Raw genomic sequence first — 18,343 nt, 5'->3', positions numbered from 1 at the left:
TTCTCAAGATGCTGTCTAGGCCTGTCATTGCCCTTCTCCCAAGAAGCAGGCGTCTTTTAATTTCGTGACTGCTGTCACCATCTGCAGTGATCATGGAGCCCAAGAAAGTAAAATCTCTCACTGCCTCCATTTCTTCCCCTTCTATTTGCCAGGAGGTGATGGGACCAGTAGCCATGATCTTCGTTTTTTTGATGTTGAGCTTCAGACCATATTTTGCACTCTCCTCTTTCACCCTCAATAAAAGGTTCTTTAATTCCTCCTCACTTTCTGCCATCAAGGTTGTGTCATCTGCATATCTGAGGTTGCTGATATTTCTTCCGGCAATCTTAATTCCGGCTAGGGATTCATCCAGCCCAGCCTTTCGCATGATGAATTCTGCATATAAGTTAAATAAGCAGGGAGACAAAATGCAGCCTTGTCGTACTCCTTTCCCAATTTTGAACCAGTCAGTTGTTCCATATCCAGTTCTAACTGTAGCTTTTTGTCTCACATAGAGATTTCTCAGGAGACAGATGAGGTGATCAGGCACTCCCATTTCTTTAAGAACTTGCCATAGTTTGCCATGGTCGACACAGTCAAAGGCTTTTGCATAGTCAATGAAGCAGAAGTAGATGTCTTTCTGGAACTCTCTAGCTTTCTCCATAATCCAGCGCATGTTTGCAATTTGGTCTCTGGTTCCTCTGCCTCTTCTAAATCCAGCTTGCACTTCTGGGAGTTCTCGGTCCACATACTGCTTGAGCCTTCCTTGTAGAATTTTAAGCATAACCTTGCTAGCGTGAGAAATTAGTGCAATTGTGCGATAGTTGGAGCATTCTTTGGCACTGCCCTTCTTTGGGATTGGGATGTAGACTGATCTTCTCCAATCTTCTGGCCACTGCTGAGTTTTCCAAACTTGCTGGCATATTGAGTGTAGCACCTTAACAGCATCATCTTTTAAAATTTTAAATAGTTCAGCTGGAATACCATCACTTCCACTGGCCTTGTTATTTGCAGTGCTTTCAAAGGCCCATTTGACTTCACTCTCCAGGATGTCTGGCTCAAGGTCAGCAACCACACTACCTGGGGTATATGAGACATCCGTTTCTTTCTGGTATAATTCCTCTGTGTATTCTTGCCACCTCTTCTTGATGTCTTCTGCTTCTGTTAGGTCCTTTCCACTTTTGTCCTTTATTATGGAAATCTTTGTACGAAATGTTCCTTTCATATCTCCAATTTTCTTGAACAGATCTCTGGTTCTTCCCATTCTATTGCTTTCCTCTATTTCTTTGCATTGCTTGTTTAAGAAGGTCTTCTTGTCTCTCCTTGCTATTCTTTGGAAATCTGCATTCAATTTCCTGTATGTTTCACGATCTCCCTTGCATTTTGCTTGCCTTCTCTCCCCCGCTATTTGTAGGGCCTCATTGGACAGCCACTTTGCTTTCTTGCATTTCCTTTTCATTGGGATGGTTTTCGTTGCTGCCTCCTGTATAATGTTACGAGCCTCCATCCATAGTTCTTCAGGCACTCTGTCCACCAAATCTAAATCCTTAAACCTGTTCCTCACTTCCACTGTGTATTCATAAGGGATTTGACTTAGATTGTATCTTACCGGCCCAGTGGTTTTTCCTACTTTCTTCAGTTTAAGCTTGAATTTTGCTATAAGAAGCTGATGATCTGAGCCACAGTCAGCTCCAGGTCTTGTTTTTGCTGACTGTATAGAGCTTCTCCATCTTTGGCTGCAGAGAATATAATCAATCTGATTTCGATGCTGCCCATCTGGTGATGTCCATGTGTAGAGTCGTCTCTTGTGTTGTTGGAAAAGCGTGTTTGTGATGACCAGCTTGTTCTCTTGACAGAACTCTATTAGCCTTTGCCCTGCTTCGTTTTGATCTCCAAGGCCAAACTTGCCAGTTGTTCCTTTTATCTCTTGACTCCCTACTTTAGCATTCCAATCCCCTATAATGAGAAGAACATCCTTCTTTGGTGTCACTTCTATAAGGTGTTGTAAGTCTTCATAGAATTGGTCAATTTCAGTTTCTTCAGCACCAGTAGTTGGTGCATAAACTTGGATTACTGTGATGTTAAAAGGTCTGCCTTGGATTCGTATCGAGATCATTCTATCATTTTTGAGATTGCATCCCAGTACAGCTTTTGCCACTCTTTTGTTGACTATGAGGGCCACTCCATTTCTTTTACGAGTTTCTTGCCCACAGTAGTAGATATGATGGTCATCCGAACTGAATTCACCCATTCCCGTCCATTTTAGTTCACTGATGCCCAGGATGTCAATATTTATTCTTGCCATCTCATTTTTGACCACCTCCAACTTACCCATGTTCATGGTTCTTACATTCCAGGTTCCTATGCAATATTTTTCTTTACAGCATTGGACTTTCCTTTCGCTTCCAGGCATATCCGCAACTGAGCGTCCTTTCGGCTTTGGCCCAGCCGCTTCATCAGCTCTGGATCTACTTGTACTTGCCCTCCGCTCTTCCCCAGTAGCATGTTGGACGCCTTCCGACCTGAGGGGCTCATCTTCCAGCGTCATAACTTTTATATGCCTGTTGTCTTTGTCCATGGAGTTTTCTTGGCAGGGATACTGGAGTGGCTTGCCGGTTCCTCCTCCAGGTGGATCACGTTTGGTCAAAACTCTCCACTATGACCTGTTCATCTTGGGTGCCCTGCTCGGCATAGTTCATAGCTTCTCTGAGTTCTTCAAGCCCCTTCGCCACGGCAAGGCAGTGATCCATGAAGGGGTTGATTTACCTAAATCTCTTTAAAAATACATGGTGAAGCACATGCAGATACAAATTTCATTTTTCCCGCTCCCCACCTACCACTTTGGTCCCTCTTATTAGGACCTTAGCCAGCAGATCAACCTGAGCCCTAAACAGCACTACCTAAGTTTGAGACAGCTTCTGAGCAGAATTGAGAAGAATGAGACTGCCCACAATGAATTGTCAAGATGGGGACTTCATTTGGACAATGATGTGCATAAGGTATGTGAATCAAGGAGGAGCCTCTGTCTTTACGTTAGTCTTGTCTGATGACATCATTCTGAATTCTGATTCAAACATGACCTCCATAGCAACTGATCAGCTTTTAGAAGAAATATAATTATGTGTTAAATATATTTAACAATTGGATACCCTTTTCAGGTTATCAGTAACTTCAGCCTTGATATGGTTTAGAAAAGCGTAGAACATTTTTTCTGCAGGTTCCAATAAACAATAAGTTTCACATTTATTTACTATTTATTTCATAAAATTTATACACTGCTTGAGTGTAAAAAACAGCAACCTAAAAATAGTTTACAAAATAATAAATAAAATCAAGACAAATTTACAGCCATATTTTAAAAACATATAGAGAGCAAGTATGGTGTAGTGGTTAAGAGCGGTAGTCTCGTAATCTGGTGAACCGGGTTCGATTCCCCGCTCCTCCACATACAGCTGCTGGGTGACCTTGGGCCAGTCACACTTCTTTGAAGTCTCTCAGCCCCACTCACCCCACAGAGTGTTTGTTGTGGGGGAGGAAGGGAAAGGAGAATGTTAGCCGCTTTGAGACTCCTTAAAGGGAGTGAAAGGCGGGATATCAAATCCAGACTCCTCCTCTTCTTCTTCTTAAAATACCAATGGATTAAAATTACCTGAACTTTCTAAGCATCTGGATAGGCTTGTCTAAATTCAAATGTTTTTAGCAAATGCTGAGAAGAATACAGTGAAGGCCCCTGCTTGATCTCAATAGGCAGGGAGTTCCAAAGTGGAGGTGCTGCCACACTAAATGACCAACTTCTGACAAAGGTGCAATGGATATTACAAGGTACTTGTAGTAGTGCCTGTTCTCCCAATCAAAGCAATGAGTGGGCACGTGTGGGGTAAGGGGATCTTGTAGGTAAACTGGTCCTAAGCTGTTAAGGGCTTCATATACTAATAATAGCACCTTGAACTTGGTCCTGTGGCGAATGGGCAACCAGTGCCGATCTCTGAACACAGGCGTTAGATGCTGACAAGGCCTCCCTCCTGTCAGCATTTGTGCTGCAGCATTCTGCACCAACTGCAGCTTCCAGATCAAGCACAAGGGAAGCCCCACATAAGAGCGCATTGCAGTAATCCAGTCTTGCAGTAACCAACACAGGAACTTCCTTGGCAGAGCTTTCCCAGTCCAGGAATGACCATAGCTGTCAAACCAGTTGGTAAAAGGCTTTCTGAGCTTCCAGTGACAGAGCTGGATCCCCAAACTTCACCCCCAAACTGTGAATCTGCTCCTTCAGGGGGAGTGCTGTCTCATCCAGGGTAGGCAGCTGACCAGTTACTCAGACATAGGAGCTACTCACCCCACGGTGCTTCCGTCTTGCCAGGATTCAAGCTTGGCTTGCTTTTCCTCGTCCATTTCACCACTGCATCCATGCAGTGGCTCAGGGAATTGCACTGCCTCTCCTGATTCACATGTTATGGAGAAATGGAGCTGAATATCATCAGCATACTGGTGGCACCTCACCTCCAAACGCCTAATGATCACACCCAATGGCTTCATGTAGATATTAAATAGCACTGGGCATAAGCGAGTCCCCCGCAGCACCCATAATGTAGCCATTCTCCCAATGCTACTCCCTGGACTCACTTTTGAAGGTAGGATTGGAACCACTGTAAAACAGTGCCCCGAATCTTCATTCCCCAGAGCCAGTCCAGGACAATTATCATGGCTGATGGTATCAAAAGCTGACAAGAGTTCAAAAGCAGGAGTAAAGTTGCACTCCCCCTGTCCCGCTCTCTGCAAAGGTCATCCATCAGAGCAACCACGGCTGACTCAGTTCCATGGCCAGGCTTGAACTCAGATTGAATGGTTTTAAATAATCTCTGTTCTCCAAGAATGCCTGCAGCTGCCCCGCCATGACCTTCCCCAGAAAGCCTCTCAGTGCAGTAGGAACCACTACCTCACCCAGCGAAGTGTTAAGCAACCTCTGGACCCTGTGGGGGGTCAAGGGAGCACATGGTCAGATGGGAGCAATTGTGTCAATCACCTGCTTCATCTTGCCATTGCATAGGGAGACCGAGGCTTCAACAGGATCACCAGTTTTCTCCACTGGGAAATCCCCTGGAGCATTCAGGGACACATCAAGTTCCTTAAGTCTTTGAGGGCAGGCCATCCAAATGGGTCCACGCCTCTTAAACAGGGGATTTGCCACTATCAGTCAGGCTTAACCAGATAATGGTCTGACCATGATCTTCAGTCTGTCCCTCATGTTACTTGCCCATGAAACATTTGCTCTTTATGCATATTGCTGCAGATGGTGTATTCATACTTCTAGAGAAAGTTATCCTAGTTACAGATAAATTATTCAGGTTGCAAAACTCTGTTGGTTGCAATCTTTAAAACACAATAAAAAGAAAACATTTAAGTTGTAGCATAGTTCTTAATTATCAGCTGGATAGCTTGGTTGGTTAGAGCTTGGTGCTGATAACACCAAGGTTGCAGGTTTGATCCCCGTAAGGGACAGCTGCCTATTCCTGCATTGTAGGAGGTTGGATTAGAGGATCCTCAGGGTCCCTTTCTATGATAAAGAAGAACAAGCCAGTTAACACACAAATATTTTAATGATAATTAGAGTTCAAATAATAGTTACAGCATAAAATATTCTGCAAAAAAGTTTACAAATGCTGCGTTGTTCACTATGGAGTTAACCCTATGCTTCTGGAAGCCGTCAAGAGTGGTGGTAATTAGAAGGCCCCTAGTTTCAGTAGTCATTTTGCTCACAGGCCACCAATCCTGGTGGAATGCATCGTAGGCAGCTCATAAAAATCTCTGGCTAGTGATCTGTCTCTGCAGTTGCATCACCACCATGACACAATTTAGGGGAGAAGCTACCCTGGGAGTCATTTTCCACCTAGACAAATGGCTGACCATTAGCTGAAGCAAAATAAAAAAATTCCTTCCAGTAGCACCTTAGAGACCAACTAAGTTTGTTATTGGTATGAGCTTTCGTGTGCATGCACACTTCATCAGTGTGTGCGTACACACTTAAACTTAGCTGTTTAAGTGTATGGGGAATCTAATATTTTGGGGTTGTTGTTCATTGTTGAAGAGATTCAAGCTTTTGTGTGACTAACCTAAGCAGAAATATGCTATCCTTCAACCTATTTGTTTCCCTGGTCCTGCTTCCCTCTTATGGAATCTTCTGTACTAGACAAAAGGACGTATTCTCCCCATGGAAAGAATCAACCTGAAGAATACCTCCTTCAATACATCAGAAGACCTAAACTGGTCCAAAGAAGTAGTCAGAGAGGCCTGCATCTCTGCAGTAAGTTTGATCTCAGACACTGACAAAATTCCACACTGATACAGTAGATCCCACATTCATCTCTGTTTCCCAGATTGCCTTCTAGAATATTTGAAAGAACACCTTCCTCTGGACCAGAGATGATTTTGGTTTTCAACCTTTTTCAGTCCACAGCTCCCTTGACCAACTACATTCTTTCTGCAGCTCCCCTAAGGAGAAACGTGCTCTGAGCCTCAGAAGCCCACACCTTGCCTACAGAGCTGGCAGCCCCTCACCCCTTTTTGAACACCCTCCCTTGTGTAGTGTTCTCTCAACCTCCTCTTCCCTCCCCCCTCTCCTTGGGAGTCCTCTGGGCAGCTGCTGCACCTGCCCCTGGTCTGTAAGGCCCCTCCCCCCACCCCAAATAGAGGTGCCATCTCATACTGCCCCACAGGGGCCTGGGAAGAAGATGCCCCAGCATTAGTGGCCTAATGGAGACTGCCAAAGGTGAATGTGAGGCCTTGGAAGTACTCACTTTGGTAGGAAGCAGTGGCAGCAGCAGGTACCTCTGGGCTTGCATGGCGGAAAGGCTTCCTGTCAGTGCTGGATACTCAGCTCCCAGGAAGGCATTGCATGCAGCAAGCACAGTGCCTGCCTGCCCAGCCTCCCACTTGTCCGTCCGTTCCCAACAGCAAGGGTTGGTGGACTAGCTGGCTGAGCTCCCTCATCCACTTGCTTCTTTACCTCAAGGCCACCTCAGCTCCTGGCAACCAGTACCCCTGGCCAGCCCCAGAGGCACCATTAGCCTGGGGAGCTTGTAGCCAGGGCCACTGCAACAAACAGCTGCACAAGCCTTTGGAATGCAGAGACGTGAGAGGGCATCAGAGGAGGGAGGGAAGGAAAGAGCATCATTCAAGGTGCCCCAGGGTGCCATGGCACACTGGCTGAAAACCACTGAACTAGAAGGATTACCAGTTGCCTGAAAATGCCCTCTTCAACTGACACTCAGAGGAGAGACTAGCTCATGTTCACCCCAAGGAGCTGTGAATCTACATACAGTGGTACCTCTGGTTCGAACGGGATCCGTTCCGGAGGCCCGTTCGCAACGTGAAAAGAGCGCAACCTGAAGCGCATATCTGTGCAGGTGCTCTGCGCAATTTGGCGCTTGTGTGCATGCACGAAGCACGATTTAGTGCTTCTATGTGAGCGGTGAAACCTGGAAGTAACCCTTTCCAGTACTTCCAGGTCGCCGCGGGACGTAACATGAAAGAATGTAACAAAGCAAACGTAGCATGAGGTATGACTGCACTAGTGAGACGGTTAACACAGCTATCTTTATTTTTACATGACAGATCTGAAATGGTTGGCATCCTTCTGTCTCAGGAGATAATGGAGGAGTGCGTTTTTGGTGATGAAGTCAAACTGTTGGAAGGTTACAGTGCCTACTGTGGCTGTAGAAACCGATATGGGATAGACGTGTTTTGTTGCATCTGGGGCCGATGAAGGCATCCGGTTATGCGGTTGCAGATGCACCATGGCATTTTTTCTTCTCCGCATTCCTCCCTGCAGTCATTCCCATTGCTTCTGCCACTGAAAGAATGCCCCCCTCAATGGTGAGAGGGAGGCGTTGTGGCACATGGCATTATTGCTTGGCTTTCCTGACCCCTGCTGGAGAAGCCAAGCAGCAATGCTTTGTGGAATGCCTGACTCCCACCGAGTTTGGGGAGAGCCAGTGTTTTCCAGTGGTGGAAGTGTGTGGAGAGGGGCATGGTATGACAGTGGAAATGGTGGGGATGTAGGAGGGGGGCAGGAGGCAGCAATTGTCATTTTGCCTTGGGTGGCAAAATGGGGTGAGCCACCCTCTCTCCAAGCAGAAATCTACCAATTTTTCCACCTGTCTTTCTACTTATAGAGCAGGAAATATGGGTGGACTTCCTTGGCAGGAGATGGAGAAGAAGATTCCTGCCTACCATTGTTTGGGGTCTGTTTAGTGATAGAAGTGAATAGTTGAACCTAGTAGTGATAAGATCATAAGAGGTTTTGTGAGTAGTCTGTATCAATCCTTTTGAGTTGGAAGAGGCTGCACTACGTATGCTGACTTCAGTTCTCTTCTTAGATTCCAGTTCATTACTGGGCACTGTTTTATCCGAAGCGGACAATAGAGCAAGCACGTGAACTAGTCAGCATGATGCAGAAGATCTCTGGCTCACTTGGTATCCAGATAACTCCACCTGCTTGGAATGAATTGAAGGATGACCGAATAGAGACTTACGCCAGAGCTCTCAAATCACTACTAAGTAGTGAGGTATTTTCATAACGGAGTTTTGAGTATTGAAACTTTCTAGTTGGTATTGCTGAAATAGCAACAAAGGGCATTTTATTGTAGATATAGTAGTGGACATCTAATGAGTAGAAGTATTAATGGTTGTAGGTGCAGTTCTGTGCATCTCGTGTCTTCTACATTTCACTGAAGCCTTATGGGAAACAATAATTGGCTAAAACTGCCAGCTTAAATATAATGAAGTTTGCTGGGTTGCTCTGTAATATACAACAAATGTCTCCATAATATCCTGTCACCTGAAGTATAAATTGACTTGGCATTTATCCAATTAACTTCTATATAATAAGCTTCTTTAGCATACCAGGTTTTCTAGTAGCCTGAATATAATGGGAAAGGGTGTGGTTTCATGGTCTAGTCAACATTCTACAGGAGACAGATGTTATTGGGGGTTGTTGAGGTGTCTTGTTTTTATTTTGATTATGTATTTTGTGGTTTTGTATTCTGATTTTATCCTGTGAACCTGAAAACTGCAGGTATAGGGTGGTATACAAACCTGCAGGTATAGGGTGGTATACAAATTTAATTATTATTAATAACAAGGGCAGAATTATATATTATGAACACAGCAGTCTGCTGATGAAATCTTCATGTCAAGTTCTCTGCCTTCTTGTTGGAGTGATGCAAAACACTCCAGTGCCCAATGTTATGAGGTTTCCTGCCTGTCACCAGCAGCGGTAGCAGCCTGTGATGAGGCAAGCTGAAAGTGATCATAATATTGGGAAGAACTCTGCATGGAGAGGCTGTTTTTCTAGTAGTACCATGTTGGGTGTATTTATCTTAATCCAAAATTGCCAAGTAAAATTGATACTGAGCCCCAACATGGGGGAAGCAAACTCTTATCAGTTTTTTGGTGGGATTGGGCAACCACTTTCATCTCTTCGGAAAGAGGGGATAATTCATTGCTTTGCTTTAAATTGGCTTTTATAACTTCATTGCACAATCACATCTGGCTACATGGCATAGTAATGTCTTCATACTGATTTGGCTGGAAAGAAACAGTCCTGGTTGAGTAAAAGTGAAGCAGCTGATGAGAGGGTTAATGCATAGTTAAGCATTGTAGGTTTGGGAAAAATATTTAGAGCACCCTGAAAATCCATTTTTTAATACTGTAAACACTCAATTGTGAACATGTTGTCAAAATCCTAGGTTAGACTATTATGGGTATTTTATTTGTACATGGGGACGCGGGTAGCAGTGGGTTAAGCCACAGAGCCTAGGACCTGCTGATCAGAAGGTCGGCGGTTCAAATCCCTGCGACGGGGTGAGCTCCCGTTACTCGGTCCCTGCTTCTGCCAGCCTAGCAGTTCGAAAGCACGTCAAAGTGCAAGTAGATAAATAGGTACCGCTCCGGCGGGAAGGTAAAGGGCGTTTCCGTGCGCTGCTCTGGTTCGCCAGAATGCTGGCCACATGACCCAGAAGCTGTACGCCGGCTCCCTCGGCCAGTAAAGCGAGATGAGCGCCGCAACCCCAGAGTCGTCCACAACTGGTCAGGGGTCCCTTTACCCTTATTTGCCATAAAGTCATAGCCAGATTGAAAACTGTGAATGCTCATGTTCTTTGATGAAATTTTGTGCTGCATAAATACCATTAAACGTTGGTCAATATAGCAGTCAGCCTGCTGTTTCACAGCTTGTACAGTTAGAACATGATTATGCAACTAGAGTATTTCCTGTAAACAATTTTAGCTCTTTCATTATTTATTTTATTTACTGCTTTTATATCCCACTTTTTTTCTCCAAGAAGCCCAATGTGGTGTGCATGGTTCTACCTCTCCTCATTTAATCCCTACAACAACTCTGTGAGAAAATTAGGCTGAGAGGCAGGGACTGGCCAAGGTCACCCAGTGAACTTCATGGCCAAGTGGGGCTTTGAACCCTGAGCTCCCAGGTCCTAGTCCAACATACTAACCACTACACCATACTAGCTCTGATACAGTTTCCCATGATTATAGCATTTACTGTTCTAGTTTTTGATGTGGTAATGTTATTCTTTTGTAAGTCTAACCAGTAGTCCCTCCCCCTCCCATTTTTTAAAGGAAACTCTACAGTTGGTAGTTTGCATTATCACTGGGACTAAAGATGACTTGTATGGGGCCATTAAAAAATTGTGCTGTATACAATCTCCGATACCTTCTCAGGTAAGTCAAATAGTTGACTGCATAATTCTTATGCTGATTATGCTTTGGGCACCCATGCCTACCTGAAGGCTTGCATGAACACCAGATATGCATCCAGAATCCACCCCACTGCTGGGTCTGCATATGCCTGGAAGGAGGGCAACTGTAGGGCCCCTTATGGAGTTTGTTTGCACAATCAATGGAAGATTCTTGTATTCCCATATAGTACCTTTCTTTAGGAATATTCCTATCTTTCTTTCTTCATGCTGTACTGCTTTTTCATAAACGGGAAACTTTTTGTGCAGTACTGTCCCGGATTGGATACAAAGCGTTGCCCATTGAGACTGCTAAGCAACAACATTCACATAAAATAGGATGCTTCTGTGTAGTTTTCCATCAAGTTTTATTCAGTATTTTCCCCACTTAACCTGCAACAACTCTAAAAGGAGCAGGAAAAAGAAGAAATATAAATGTTTTGGTTTAGAGTATGTTAAGGACTGCCTTCTTCCATATGTTTAGGGAGGTTTTTAATGTTTGATCTTTTATCATGTTTTTAGTGTTCTGTTGGGAGCCGCCCAGAGTAGCTGGGGAGGCCCGGCCAGATGGGTGGGGTATAAGTGATAAATTATTATTATTATATTATTATTATTATGTTTATCCCCACATGCTCTGTGCAGCATCTGAGGGCTTATTCCAGATTGCCAAAGCTGTGCAAGGTGTCACAGACACTGATGAGGAGCAAGACCTTCATGTTGGTTCCCATCTTGTGAAATGCTCTTCCATATGAAAACCACCAAGAACAGACATTGTATATCTTCAGACTGGTGTATATTGTTGAAAACCGGTTTGAAATCACATTGTGATAACCAGTTCAAAATATCTGCCCTGATGATAAACTGCATGAAGCCAACTTTGCTGACTCAGCTCTCCCCTGTCTCCTGCAGGGGACAGCAAACCACAGAGCAGGCACAGACCGGGAACTTTGCTCTGGTGCCGCGGCCATAAGCTTCTTTTCCAGGCAGGCTGAAAGGTGCTGGGAGCCGAGTTTAAAAAATAAATAAATAAACCTTGCCACCTTTAAGCCTCTTATTTCCTCCCTTTCTATTTCCCTTCTCCCCTTCTGTCTCTCACACACCCAAGCACAGAAGGAGGGTTAGAGATCATACTAAGAATAATCTGAAGGTAAGTAAGATGATAGAGAGGAGCTTATTGTAGGTGATTGTTCCTTGGATAGCTCAATTGGTAGAACATGAGACTCTTAAGGATTAAGAGCTCAAGAGTCTTTGGGCAAAAGATTCCTTGCACTGCTGGGAGTTGGACTAGATGACTCTTATGGGCCTTTCCAACTCTACACAATAGGCTGGAAGGTGGATGAAGGGTGATTGGTTAATGTCTTGCTTGGTGTTAATGGTGCTCAATATGTTCTTCTTCCATCAGGTTATTAATGTTCGAACAATTACAACCAATCCTAGCAAATTTAGAAGCATAGCGCAGAAAATTCTGCTGCAGATAAACTGTAAGCTAGGTGGCGAACTCTGGGGTGTGGACATCCCTCTGGTAAGTTATATAAAAACTTACTTTTACTTGGGGAAAACTTAATTGGTAAGCATACCATAGTGAGACTTGCAGATCATGCAACAAGGTTGCAACTTTGTCTCTTTTAATTCCAGTGCTTTCTCCAGTGTAGTGTTGTTGTTTTTTAAAAAAATCTGTCTGTATTGATTGCAGTTTTGAATTATGGACACACTAACTACTGCACTGCAACAGGATTTTTTTTAAAAAAATATTTTTTTTGCTTTCCAGAAAAAGTTGATGGCAATTGGCATGGATGTATATCATGACCCCAGTAGGGGAAAGCGTTCTGTGGTTGGCTTTGTGGCAAGCATCAATCAGTAAGTACAGTTTGTTTGGAAAGACCTTTAACTTTTTGGTGTTTGGGAATGAAAGTCTGTTCCAGAACTGTGCTCACTGTTGGGTTCCAAGCAGCCATTGTTAACAGCTGTGGATGAAGATTTGAGTTCCATGTATCCTTTGGCCAGTGTTTCAGAAAAGTTTAGATATAGCACAACTACTTTCTCAGAAATCAGGAAATAGCTTCACTCATTTCCAAGCCAGGATGAATTCATACCTCTTATGCAGGACTTTTTTTCCAGCCAGCACTCAGGTGGGCGTCATTGCCATTCTAAGAGAATGGGGGAGGTGTTCATGATGAGTTACAGCCTCTTTTTCTAGAAAAATAGCACTACTCTTAAGGCTTCAGTCTCCCTCTTCATGTCTCCTCTCCCCTTGCCTGTATTAAACTAGAGTATAATAAGTGCCACGGCAGTGGTAGCAGGCTGGAAAGGAAAAGAAATTTCATTCTCCACTCCCTCCCAGTTTTGGATGCAGTGTGGCAAGCATAGTACCCTCTGGTAAATGTAGGTTTGCCATATTTCAAAAAGTGGAAATCTGGACAGTTTTTGAACTGTTTTTAAGGAAAATTGTCAAAAACGACACTGCAGACACGGGTTGCCATATGTCCAGATTTTCTGGGATGCTTCATCGATTTCTGCCCAGACACAGCTTCCGACCGTCGATTGCCAACTATTTCCAGGAAATTTTGGACGTATGGCAATCCTAGGTAAATGTCTTTTCCTCAAAGGCAATTGATGTCATTTCTGGTAGGTGAGAAGGGAACCACCCTTCCTTCTCTCTGGCACTCCAGCCCAAAAAGTAGGTGGGAGTTAAAAGGAGGTTGGGGCTGGGTAGAGGGGGATCTGGGGGTGCAGAATTGAAGCTAGATAAGAGTCTGGAGGTTGTCATGGTCACCTTGCATTTAAGGCAAGCTCTATGAACGCTTGGGACTTTCAGGACATGGCACTAAATTCATTTTTGAATCTGATATCTGGGATTCTTTTTTTCTTCCCTTTTTTTCTCAAGCCCAATATACTGTATTTTTCGCTCTATAAGACGCACTTCCCCCTCCTAAAAAGCAAGGGGAAATGTGTGTGCGCGCCTGATGGAGCTAATGCAGGCTGCGCAGCTTTCGCTGAAGCCAGGAGAGCAAGAGGGATCGGTACACACCAATCCCTCTTGCTCTCCTGGCTTCAGGGATAGCCGCCCGAAGCCTCCCGAGCGCAGCGGGAGCGCTCCCGCTACGCTCCGGAGGCTTCGCGTTGCTTTCGCTGGAGAGGCGCTGCGCAGCTTTTCCTCTCTGCGCAGCGCCCTGTTTCTCCTCCCGCTTTGATGGAGAGGCACTGAGCAGAGAGGAAGAGAATTTTTTTTTCCTTGTTCTCTTCTAAAACTAGGTGCGTCTTATGGTCGGGTGCGTCTTATAGAGTGAAAAATATGGTAGATTGATACTGGAGTGTGGAAGGGATTTGTTTAGTTGTTCATTCTCAAAATTGTTTTCCGGCTCTGTGATGCAGTTTTCAACAGGAAAAGGGCTAATCTCTCGTCTCCCTCATCCCATGCTGCAGTCTGGATCCAGGTTGCATGTCTCCCCTCATGTAGCTGCTGCTTTTTTCTTTTCTTTTTAAAAAGAACAGCTTTTATGCCTCCGAATACCAATTGCTGGGAATTGCCGATAGGGACTGTTCTGTTCTGCTTAGGTTCTGCTTGCGGGCTTCCCATAGGCCTCTGGTTGGCCACCATGAGAAGAGAGTTCTGGATTAAACGGACCTTTGACCTGATCTAGTAGGCTCTTATGCTTTCATGGGATTCAAAGATTCAGATTCACAGGTTGCTTGTATTTTAATAATCTCTGTGATAGGGTTTCCAGATGTCCTCTATTTCCCGGACATGCACTCTTTTCCCTGATTAAAATTTCCATCTGGGCAGATTTTTTAAATTGGGCAAAATGTCGGGGGGGGGGTTGCTTGTTGTTGTTTGTTTGTTTACAGTAACCCCAGAAAAAAATCCTAGTGCATTAGACTCAGATCTAAGCTAGTCTTCAACAGAGAATCACAAAACAGAGCAGCATCTTAAACTAGCTACATACTGTATAAATCCATTCTCTTGTGGCTGACTCACTGGCTCAGCTACGGGATCTTGGAGAAGGAGTCTGAGAAGGCAAGAGTTAACATCTCCCTGCCCTTCACGAGAGTCCATATGTACATGTTCAACAGTTTAATAAATTGAGATGTGCACACTGATGTTCCCAAAGATGGGAACATGAGTCCCAATACTTTCATGTGGCAAGTAAGAGAGCAAAATGTTGTATGATTATTTGGTTGTGGAAAGTTAAGAACATTGCTACTAGCAATATATCATAGCTTCTATAGCCTACTTATAGTAGGGTTATTTAAAATGAAAGTCGTCATAGCGATCCGTTGTTAAAAGTAGAAGTCCAAAAAGGTGTCCTCTTTTTGGCTCTTCAAAATATGGTAAACCTACCTATCACTGCTTTTTAACTGCATGCCTGACATCTGACAGTGGCTTGTTCCAATTGCATTGATCGCTGATTTGTTTCTAATTCATTGTGCTTATGAGCAGTGTGAACTTGTTTATTCGGGAAAGGTTTGGGTGTGAATTTGCGTTTGACTGCTGATAGTAGTTGCAGGTGGCGCTGCAGGTGGCGGTTCGAATCCCCGCGATGGGATGAGCTCCTGTTGCTCGGTCCCAGCTCCTGCCCACCTAGCAGTTCGAAAGCACGTCAAAGTGCAAGTAGATAAAAAGGTACCGCTCCGGCAGGAAGGTAAACGGTGTTTCCGTGCGCTGCTCTGGTTCTCCAGAAGCGGCTTAGTCATGCTGGCCACATGACCCGGAAGCTGTACATCGGCTCCCTCGGCCAGTAAAGCGAGTGAGCCAGTGAGCACCGCAACCCCAGAGTCGGCCATGACTGGACCTAACGGTCGGGGGTCCCTTTACCTTTACTAGTAGCAGTTAGTATTTTGTCAGTATTGCTTTAGATGACTGTGTGTTGTTCATTTTTCATTATGTTTAAACTTCTGAGGCGAGGTGTCTCTTTGTGATGCATTTTCTTTGGGGTAGGTATTACAAGATAATAAAGATAATAAATGACAATTATTGCCTGCCTATATCTGAGTACAGGAGGGCAGCTTGGGCAATGAGTGTACAACTGATGGCTGATACAGTAACTCAGGGCATTTGAATACTTTAATTACTTTTTCTTGGTGTAATAGGATTCATGCTTTGTAACCCTGTCTTGTTTAACCATTAGTCAGTCAGTCAGTCAGTCAGTCAGTCAGCTTTATTGCATATAGCCAAAGGCTGCCACAATGTACACAGGATCATTCAACAATTAAAAGAAAATATGCTGAATTAATACAAAGAAACTTAAAATATTTATATTATCCAGACATTACCTACTCTAAACAGAGCTATAAAAGTACCTTAATATACAGGTTAAGACATTAAACAATAAAATTTATATGCTAAAATCACCACATGGCCACTAATATATTGAAAAATAATGTTAAGTAATACAATGTGCAATTATATTCGGAGTTTGGTGATAAAGATAGAATATAGCTTGATGTAGATAAAAAGGTAAAGGTACCTCTGCCTGTATGGGCCAGTTGTGTTCGACTCTGGGGTTGCGTGCTCATCTCTACAGGCCATGAGCCAGCGCCGTCCAAAGACACTTCTGGGTCACGTGGCCAGCGTGACGAAGCTGCAGCTGGCGAGCCAGCACCAGCGCAGCACACGAAAATGCCGTTTGTTTACCTTCCCGCTATAAAGCGGTCCCTATTTATCTACTTGCCCTTAAGAGTGCTTTCGAACTGCTAGGTGGGCAGGAGCTGGGACCGAATGACGGGAGCTCACCCCGCCGCGGGGATTCGAACCGCCGACCATACAATCGGCAAGTCCTAGGCACTGAGGTTTTACCCACAGCGCCACCCGCGTCCCTTTTCTTGATGTAGATAGGGTCAAATAAATTCATCTCCTTTACAGTTGGTGGCTATCTTGGCTATATAATTTGCTCTAGTTTTCCTAGCGGCAGTTGCAAAGAGTGCTACACACCAGGTCACATACTTATCTATGTCTGTGAGGAGATATAAAATCATGTCAGAGGCATTCTGGCTAGGGGACTTTGTCATTATAGGTGCTAAAAAATGTTCTCTTGCTTCATTATATAAGGGGCAGCGCGAGATATAAGGCATAAGGTCCTCTAATTCAGGGCATCCCCTAATGCAAACACGTTCGTTTGTTGGTATGCCTCTGTGTCTCCCATCTCTATAAGCAGAGTTTATTGTGTTTAATCGTAACTCTGTAAAAGCTTTCCCAAGTTGTACAAAAGTCAATTCATTGAAATAAGGTGTATGTTCGTGGACCTCTCTAAGTTTAAAATATAATGGGGTGCATGTGGATGTGTACATAGAGTTTAGGTCATTTTTAGTTGCCACTGCCCTTATGGGTCATTTGAAAATATTTTTCTGGGAATATAAGGAAAGTTACTTGATCTCGGTCATTGAGAGGTCATATTTGCCCATCAGTTGGGCAGCGTGATGTGCCCAGTTTTTAAGGGGTAATCCATTCGAGAGCTCAATCAGGCATTTTTTTGGTAGCCTAGTGTTGTCCATCTGTTGAACTTTGAACCAGTAGCAGAGGATTCTTTTATCTATTTGGCTCTCTGTGCTCAACATACAAGTTTCCAACCTAACCATGGCAGATTGTATGTCTTTGGGTAAACTTAAAAGGATTCTTAAAAAATAATTCTGTGGGGATTCCAAACCAGAGAAATTTGAGGTACCCCAAACCTCTGCACCATATAAAAGCTGGGCTGGGTTAATCAGATTTCCACCTTCACAAGCAGCGAATTTCAAAATAGCTTTTGCTGATTTAAAGGCTTGCAATTTAATATTGGATAGCTGTATATTTAATATTGGATAGCTGTATATTCCAAGATAGGGGACGCAGGTGGCGCTGTGGGTTAAAGCCTCAGCGCCTAGGACTTGCCGATCGAAAGGTCGGCGGTTAGAATCCCTGCGGCGGGGTGCGCTCCCGCTGCTCGGTCCCAGCGCCTGCCAACCTAGCAGTTCGAAAGCACCTCCGGGTGCAAGTAGATAAATAGGGACCGCTTACCAGCGGGAAGGTAAATGGCGTTTCCGTGTGCGGCTCTGGCTCGCCAGAGCAGCGATGTCATGCTGGCCACGTGACCCGGAAGTGTCTCCGGACAGCGCTGGCCCCTGGCCTCTTGAGTGAGATGGGCGCACAACCCCAGAGTCTGTCAAGACTGGCCCGTATGGGCAGGGGTACCTTTACCTTTTTATATTCCAAGATAGTTCATAGCATAGACATAACCATTATGTCTATGCTACAAATAGTACCTGTCACTGCCTTCCTCGCATTCACATACCTATGGTTTATTTATCTTGGTTTTGTTTGACAGTGATCTGTAGTTGTACATGGACTACGTATCTGGTCATCAGATCCCGTTTGGTAACATTTATTTTGCAGATTTTTGTATGACCTTTTTTAATTATTATTTTTAAAGTACAACTTCTTATAGTCTACTCACGGGAATTGATTCATAAAGGTCTAACAGGAATTGGGAAAACAAATCAGTCTTCTCTTTTACATGTCATTTTAAATTTTAAGTTTGGATTTTTGCAATGAGCTTTCTGGGGCTGGCCTTCGGGATGATCTATAGGTTGTTGCTAGTGAAAAATGTGGTAGCTTTTACTGTTCACTGGGCATAATATCA

At 44.2% G+C, this 18,343-nt stretch overlaps 1 protein-coding gene across 2 annotated transcripts in view; it reads left to right on the top strand.

Moving 5' to 3' along the window:
- The window catches only part of PIWIL2 (piwi like RNA-mediated gene silencing 2), a 53,761-nt gene that overhangs the window by 27,257 nt on the left and 8,161 nt on the right, over nt 1-18,343 (top strand). For both annotated transcript variants that reach the window (XM_079954948.1, XM_079954947.1), the window contains exons 14-19: nt 2,838-2,978; nt 6,167-6,280; nt 8,355-8,543; nt 10,615-10,716; nt 12,133-12,252; nt 12,499-12,587. In XM_079954948.1, coding sequence (XP_079811074.1) covers nt 2,838-2,978; nt 6,167-6,280; nt 8,355-8,543; nt 10,615-10,716; nt 12,133-12,252; nt 12,499-12,587 — 755 coding nt within the window. The remainder of the gene's footprint in view (nt 1-2,837; nt 2,979-6,166; nt 6,281-8,354; nt 8,544-10,614; nt 10,717-12,132; nt 12,253-12,498; nt 12,588-18,343) is intronic.

This window comes from Podarcis cretensis, assembly GCF_951804945.1.
Source record: "Podarcis cretensis genome assembly, chromosome: 15".
Taxonomy (NCBI): Eukaryota; Metazoa; Chordata; class Lepidosauria; order Squamata; family Lacertidae; genus Podarcis; species Podarcis cretensis.
Note: the sequence above shows the minus strand (reverse complement) of the source record. Positions and strands in the feature narration are given on the sequence as shown.